Genomic DNA, 8,846 nt, shown 5'->3' with positions numbered 1-8,846 from the left:
TTAATCATTGTTAGAGTCGATGAATGAACTTGAATGCTCCAAAGATTCTCGTCAGAGTATTTTCAAGTAAGATTGCTTTCTGTTTGTTTGAAATTGACGCACATTCGGCTGTCGTCACGGAAATCAGGTTGCTACGCAAATGAAAGTCTAAATCTTGCATCTGAGCACATGAGGCTAAAGAAATACATGATTCATTTTCTGTCGTTTATTACTCAGTATTGGTATGTTTGTTTGGTTTTTTCTTCTATTCCGTAAGTTGGACCCGTCCTAGTATGCTAGTGAAACACTGAAAGACCACGTCCCTCGGCAGAAGTGATAGGTGGCGCCCTTCCATTGAGGGCTGAGGGGCTCACTGACCTTTGTTGATCTCGTTGTGTTTATTCATAATACGTCACAAGAGTATATTGCGGTTGATATTGATGTTTTACATTTCTTTTCAAGGCGTTGTGTTTCGTTTCTTTCTATCCCTTCAGGTACTACTTCTGCAATTTTTGCAGCATGTGCCCCGACGGTATCGCCACAAAGAAGAACTGTTCTCAAGTTCAGGACACACAGTGCTCGTCGCATTGCAGCAACCCCCGACACATCTTTGACATGGGCAGAAAGGCCTGCATCGACCGAAATGCAGGCTCGGCCACTTCATCCCGACCAGCGACAGCTGAACGAAGTAAGTCTTCCTGTTTAACTATCGTAAAAAAAGGGGAAAAAATGTTGTATCACAGTCAGATGTTGAAACGTCTTGTTTGGGTGATTAAAACTGACCCAGGTCAAAGGTCAGGAGTTATTGACCTTTCACATAAAAAGACTACTTGAAAAATTGAACTGATTTTTAAGTAGGACGTTGATGATTATAAACTTACCAATGTAGATCACGACAAACTATTACACCCATTCATAAGCACATACATATATAATGTAATCACGCATCATTGTGTGTTTATTACTGTAAATAAAGTAAGTAATAGATAATAAAGTATATTGTCAAATTATCTTACACAAGAACAAGGGACAAAAGAATGTGGGCGTATCATTTCATTTCCCGTCGACCTCCTTATTCGTAGTAATTGTTTCTGCTACCTGATGTCGCTCGTAGCAAAACTATTGTATGATGTTAATACGTAATACAAGGTCTATAATTTCATCCCACTTTTGACTATACAGATGGCGCTTCAATGATTGCCAATGGCATGTCCCCGACGGAAAGGATACATGGCCGGCCATCAAAAGGTATGCCATCTTCTGATACGGAGGCTCTTTGTATTCGTATCTTTTTCGAGCGTTGCCAACATTTGACCCATTTACCCCAATATGACTCCCTCAAAATGTAAGCGAACATGATGGAAATTTCGAAGGCGGATATAAAAGCTACGTCTATTTAGAATCGGTACTGACAACCTCATGCCAATTTCAAACTTATTTTTATGCTGTTTTATAGTGATCTAGAGAAAGTTTGGGGAGTTTTGAGTGTGAAGCAACTCCCAATCTCTTTCTTGTTGCTTGTTTGCTCGTCTGTAAATTTTTGGGATGTATTAGAATAATGTACGAAAAGGTGGTCCTCTACAAAGAAGAAAACCGCATTGAGGGTGATGGGTGAAATGTAGACAACACTTCAATGCAATAATTTCATAGGTTTTAATGAAATTTGACGCATTTGAAAGTTGTACAAGCGGAAGTCTCAAGGTGGTCTCCATTGTGGTATGGCTGCCGCACAAAAAAAAAGAGTTAATTTTACCTTGAATGGTGTTTATGAACGCACAGTCAAATTCAAATTCAAACTCAAACGCAAGCTCAAAATCAGACTCAGACTCACACTGATATTCAGACTCAAACTCAAATGCGATAGTAAACCCAGACTCTCTACGTCAGCTTCAATCAGCCTACGACCAAGATTTAGACCCAAACTGAACATTAAACTCAGACTTAGACTCAGACTCAAACTTAATCTAACACTTCGACTCATGCTCAGACCCAACCTCAAACGCAATTCCAAAGTCAGACTCAGACGTAGGCATCTACTTCACCGCTAACTCAAACTAAGTTGGCGTTCATGTGAAAATGCAATGTCTTGGAGTATATTGAGCAGAGCCGCGGAAGCAGTACTTCTGACAAGAGCAATGTGAAATAATGAATGTAATTTTTACAAAGTGAATTAAAGACGACAATAATTCACATCACATTAATATATAGTTGACACACACACACACACACAAAACAAACAAACAAACAAACAAACGTTATACTACCGGTATGCCTGAAGAACACAGACGATGATAAGAGACATATACATTGATGTGTTGCGATTCTTTCAGTAAAAATTGTTGAGTTACCTTTTCATGCCATGAATGTGCTTATTATCATTACTCTTAATGTGTTTTTTTTTTCTTCTCTTTCTTTTTGATCGCCTCCTAGAACCTGCCGTCGCCCAAACCGTGTTTCAACTCGAAACACTCATTATCATCCTGGCGGCCGTCCTCATCGTTGCTATGGTGATAGTCATTGTAATCAACCTAGTGGTCTGTTTCAAAATCCGATCGAGGGAATCGGCGGAGGAGGATCGGGAGAAACTATCGCAATCGCAGTCATCGTCACAGGCATCGATTACACAAGTGTAAAAAAAAAGTACACATACAAGCACGACAGGAACGAAAAGAAGTAGAACAACAAGTCAACAAACTCAACAGAACATCAACGAATGCAAATCGATCTTTCAATGAGCATTTGAAGGGATCAACTGAGTGATCGCTTGGAACATTTCTTGCGTGAGGTCGGCAGCTGCCCACCCCTTGTATCACCGTTCACCCTGACATAATGCAGGAGCAAGGGTCTCCGAACACTAGTCGTGCAACTGACGAACGAAAGTGTCGTAATGGCTGCTTTGTGTTGTTGATTTGTGACGTGAACTTGTTCATGACAATGACAAGACCTACGAAGTATTGCTTATGCCTTGCCAATCGGATAGGAGTAGAACTATTCTTAGAACAAGTGTAGGGTGAATACATTTTTTTTACCTTATTCTGGAAAGACACTCGCCAGTCAAATTCAATGATTGTTATTGATTCCAAAGCGGAAACAAACCCGTTTCATTTTTTAAAGGAAAAAGGTAAAGATATTATTTTCTTGTCGATTGCGTATTTTCATAAAGAAATATGACATAAACAGTACTATGAATAATTGGTGAAAGGTATCCTTGAGTGATATTCAACATTGTGTAGGGACCTCACGTGCTCCTAGTCGAATGATGCATTGCCAAAAATCACGTTGGCAGGATGCATGGTCTTTAAAGATTTACAGTACTAGATTGTGTACAGTCTTAAAGGGATCGTATAGTTTTGGTTGAGATCTAACTTCATGTTTCTAACATCTTGGGTGAGATAATGATAAACCCTTTATGAAATCTGAAATAATTCCAAGAGGAAATCAACGTTTATTTGATGAAAATTGGTTTTGAAATGGTTGAGATATCCAAAACAGAGCAATCCTAATAAAGGGTGGGACCCACCTTTTATTACACTCGCTTTGTTTTACTTTGATTTTGGATGTCTTAGCCATTCCAAAACTGATTTTCATCAAATAAAGTTTGAATTCCTCTAACAGAATGGTATGTTTTGTACTATTTCATAAGTGGTTTCTTGGTATCTCACAAAAAGTGAAAAGCATAACCCTTATATCCACCAACACTATACCATCCATTTAAGATGACTCATGACAATGTAAAAACAGTACTGTAGACAGAAATGTGCATGTAAAGAATGCAAACAAAGGTGTGATATTAATCATAATCCTTGCCGTGCTATTTTGTTAAAATCAGAGAATCTTTGAATATAGCTTAATTCAATCTACAATGACTGCTGTTGCTCACCGTTCGAAGCTGCTCGTCTTCACGTATTATACCACGAGATGTGTTTGAACGCAGAGCTGCATTAGTTGACGCAGGGGGTTTCCAGATGGTGTTCAAAGGACTTAGAATCGTTATTGTACTAGTAATTTACATGATTTATGTACAATCAAAAACTCTAAAACTACTCCTGTGTCTTTCTCAAATGAAAGGAATCGATACGTCGTGTCATATTATGCTGACGCGGAGTATAGCAAATTAAATGTGAATTATATGGAGTTGCTTTCGTGAAATATACGGTTATACTAAATCAATAATATCAAACTAGCGGTATATCGCTCTTACGAGAACAATTTTATCACCCTATGAGATTAACCTTTAATCATTATAATGAATAAAGATTTCAGAAAAAAAAAAATTATAATTTGCGAAAAAAAATCACCTGATCTTTTCAGAAGTAGGCCTATAGGTTTAGATATCATTAACATAATTGCCTACACATCGCCTTAAGTTTTCAGTTTCAGTTTTATCACCTTAAGTAACAATAAAAACCGTGTCAACATACAATTACAATGTTGAGATTGTCCATTTTCACGATAGAGCTACATGATTTATGTTATACCCTCACATAATGGGTATGTAGATCAGGATGAACTGCTTCAATTATTTAGGTTATATAATGTGTCCCAAACATGATTCCAGCCACACATTTTTTTTTTTTTTTGTATTTTTGTATACAAATGTAGACTCCGAAAAGTTTATTGTGGATCTGCAGGCAGGTAACACATTTTTTAATCTTCATTACTGAAATATATTAAAAGTACACTTGTTCCTACTTTACCGTAAGGACCCTAAGTTTGCACTATAACGTAACACATAATATTGTGTCTTAATTGAACCACTGATGAATTAACATCAGATGGTAAGCTTTGCATCTATACTGTACAGCACTAAGTGCATGTAAATATCTATAATTTAAATGTAAATACTTTCTTCAGAGCAACTGCCTATATTATGTGTACATAATAAATTATACACATGTATGTATATAATATGATAACTATATCGTGCAATGCTGGTCATTGTAAATGTACAGTAAAAAGTAATATAAAAAAGACTGTAAAGTAAAAATGTAACACTATACTTTTAATATAAAGGCACAGTCAACAAGGAAATGAAAAGAAATAAAGTACAAAACGCATGTTTTGCATAATGATAAATATAAGTCTTAAAAATATATTTTATGGGAGTATAGTGATATTAAGACACTTTACTGTCAAAATACAGTTGAATCGGGTAAACATAATATGTTCTCCAATCTCAATATCATTGAGATTCGAACAAAATCGTCAGTCAAAATGAAACATGTACAACATTCCCATATAAAAATCATTGGTAAATACGATAACGTCACGTGGCCTCAAAAAGTTTCCCATTAATTTGCACTCAAATCTTCACTGATACGTTAAGTTGTTCTTGATTATAAAGTATTAAACAGTGATGAAGTTCGCATAAAACAGCAGCCTTTAAAATGGTTAAATTATTTATGAACATCGCCACTTTCAAATTAGCAATGTGAAACAGATATAGCTTTGCCTTAATTGCTCATGTGCTTAGAACCGACACAGGGATCATGCGAGGACATGCACAACTTCTCTTTTTTTCCCCCACAACTTTTACAATACGATTTATATGGAGTTTTAACTGTTGCGTTTGTTAAGTTTTATACTTTTCATTGAAATCAAACTAAAATATTGAATTATCACTATTTCGTCGTGTCACAGAGTTAGCGTTAAAGGACGAAGGAAGTAGAAAGAAATCGTAAAGCTCATATACTTCGTTTTCCCAAGGTGGCCATCTCAATCAAGTGACTGGAGGTCTCCTGTATTTTCATTTATCATTTCCAAGAGATCAATATCACGATTTCATCAAAACGTTCTTGATTTTGTATCGGTATATTATTTCGTCATTGTACTTTGCGTTCAGTTATGTATCCAGTGAGTGTCATGTATAATTCTGTTTGTTTGTTTGTGTTGGAAAAATAAAAGCAGAATGAAAAAATGAACCAACCAAACCTTGTCTGACCAATCTGGTTCTGATTACCTTAAGTTCATTTTCTTTGTGAGTATTCATTGAATGCCCCCACATTTGCAGTGTATATTGATAGTAGTCTGGAAAAGAAGTAAATAAATGCATACACACTATTATATTGATAACATTTACACATCGTGATATATAATTATATACATATATACATATAATTATATGTACACACATATAATCATATATATATATATATATATATATATATATATATATATAGAATGTATCAAAATCAGAATAGGACTCAAGCTCATATAAATGTTGTTAATACCAACAACTTATTTCTTGACACACAAATGTTCGGGCTCCTCGCCCTTTATCATGTCGAGGAGCCAGAAAATTTGTGTCAAATTTGTGTGTGTCTATGTTTTTTTGCATTATTTTACCAACGCGTAGACTAGGAATGACGACCATATATATATATATATATATATATATATATATATATATATATATATATATAACATTTGTATATTATATACATACAGCCATCTACATAATTATAAAATAAATATTTTTGTTTTTATTCAGTCATACATATTATTTAGGCCCTATTGACTGTTTCTCATCAGGAAACCAAAGCAGAGTGATTCAAACGTGTTTCTGATACAGCAGCATAAGTTGTACTTAGTAAGTTGTCTGGTATTCACGTTATCGAAGTATAGCCATGTTATGCCTGGTGAACTTCATCAGTAATGCAGCAAAAGATGTTGCAGTTGTTATCTGCAAGTGCTCCCTCTACGCCGAGGTACTAACAATGGTGTTTTTTTTCCCCCCGCTTCCAAGCCATTGCTGATCCTCAGAGGAAGTAGAGATCAGTAAACAAGCTTTTAGCACTTCACGTATTACAAACACAAGCAGAAAAGGACAATTTGTAAGAAACGTGCCATAGTATTTCTGCTATCAACCGAGTCGTATTTTGGAATGCCGAGCCATCTAAGATGTATCATGTGTAAGGATCCTCTTGCGGTAATCGACAGACAGAATCTTGGCAGCCATTGTACACCGCTGCAACAGAATATGCTGGCAGCATTGATCACTCAGTGCGTCTGGTGTGATGATACCCAGGGAAATAATGATGATAATAATAATAGTAATAAGAATGATGATGATAATGATGATAATAATAATAATAATAATAATAATAATAATAATAATAATAATAATAATAATAATAATAATAATAATAATGATCATCATCATCATCAGAAAATGCGCACGCAAAGATGTTATTCGAGTCTTGCTAGTCGTCACTTTCTTTCTGAAGTTTTTCTACATTTCAATCTTTTTGACTATTATTTTTACACCATCCCTTGTGATTAATACATCACCAGACTAAAACACAAAACAAGGCAAATATATAATATTGATACTCACTAGAGAAAATGAACGGTAGCAAGATTCTACAGAACGGTTGTATGCCTAACGCTGACAACGTGTAGAAATACGTTGAATAAAATAAAAGCGAATCAATTCAGCTCAGACATGGTAGATCAGACTGAATGAAATCGAGACATTCCAAGTTGTTGTAACTCCTCAACAGCTAGACCACTAGCAGGAATGTTTGATGGTATAGTTCTGGTTGAAATGGGGGATTCAGATTTTAACTTTTTGCGAGATTATCAGAAACCACTTATGAAATATAGAGCATACAATTCTATATCAAAAGCGAAATCTTAAGTTTATTTGATGAAAATTTGCTTTGAAATGACTGAGATGTCCATAAATAAAGTAAAGTAAAAAAAAAGTATAATCAAATGTATATGAATATGTACGTGGTACATGATGCATGTATGTGTGCATACATATATCGATTTATTTATCTATCCATATTATGAATATGAATATAAAAGTATGTATAGGATAGGTACATCATGTATATTGAGCATGTATATTTATGTGTACGATGTGCCTTACCATTACTGCGTACATAAAATAGGCACGATATATTTCATTCCATATCAGATAACAATATGTATAGGATACTTTGTATTCACACATTATTATTTTCATAGTGCATATTCGGTCATTACTCAGGCAAAGGCAACTGAACGTGTAAACTTTAATATCATTATCATATTGTATTTATCATCATTACTATTATTGTAAAGTAGTTGAAGTGGTACACATACACTCTGTAACTTTCCCTCTTCCCCCTACCCTTCCCTATTTCTCTCTTTCTCTATTCCCTATTCTATCCAGAGTAGGTAAGCATAATTTATAGTCTCCATACCGTCAAGCCTCGGCTTATTTTGGAGACCCTTCTATTTAAGTTCCATAAGCTGTTTGTATTTGTTTTGTATAATTGTACTAAAAACTATGTGTCGATGTACTGTTTGTCATAAATGACTTGTACACAATCATATCTGATGTAACGGAATTAAGCAGAAATAAATCAAATCAAAATCAAATCAAATCAAAACAAAGTGGTCCTAATAAAACATGGGTCCCACCTTTTCTCAGGACCTCTTTGTTTTTTGTACTCTCTTTCATATTTCATAAGAAGTTTCTCATTATCTCACAAAAAAGTTTGAAACTTCATCATCTTTTTAAAGTGGATATTCTTTAATATGATGTATTATGTAAGACAAAATATGAGGTAGCGGTTTACTATAGGTTTTCCCGGCCAACTTTGCACTTTTTTCAGTCCAATTCCTAATTTGTGCATTCAATTTAGCACAATTTAGCCTAGATGGCATGTTCGGTATTTCAATTTTGTAATCTTTTCATTCAAATTCATTTTGGAGCATTCAAATTATCTTTAACATCATTCGAATCAGCACTTTTTCAGTTCAAATTCGTAAGACAAGCACCATTTCGCAAATCGTTCATTCAATTTAGCATGATATAGTCACGTGATCACGTACACGCTGCGCTCGTTCATTCGAATTCATTCTTGGGCATCCAA

The 8,846-nt window shown here is 35.0% G+C and overlaps 1 protein-coding gene across 1 annotated transcript in view; it reads left to right on the top strand.

Annotated features, from left to right (window-relative positions):
- Positions 1-2,612, top strand: part of LOC140241941 (uncharacterized) — a 6,141-nt gene extending 3,529 nt beyond the window's left edge. The window contains exons 2-4 of the mRNA XM_072321688.1: positions 474-667; positions 1,162-1,227; positions 2,410-2,612. Of these exons, the coding sequence (XP_072177789.1) occupies positions 474-667; positions 1,162-1,227; positions 2,410-2,612 (463 nt within the window). The remainder of the gene's footprint in view (positions 1-473; positions 668-1,161; positions 1,228-2,409) is intronic.
- Positions 2,613-8,846: the final 6,234 nt, after the last annotated feature.

Source organism: Diadema setosum, chromosome 18 (assembly GCF_964275005.1).
Source record: "Diadema setosum chromosome 18, eeDiaSeto1, whole genome shotgun sequence".
In the NCBI taxonomy this organism is placed as follows: Eukaryota; Metazoa; Echinodermata; class Echinoidea; order Diadematoida; family Diadematidae; genus Diadema; species Diadema setosum.
This window is presented reverse-complemented; position numbering and strand designations above follow the sequence as displayed.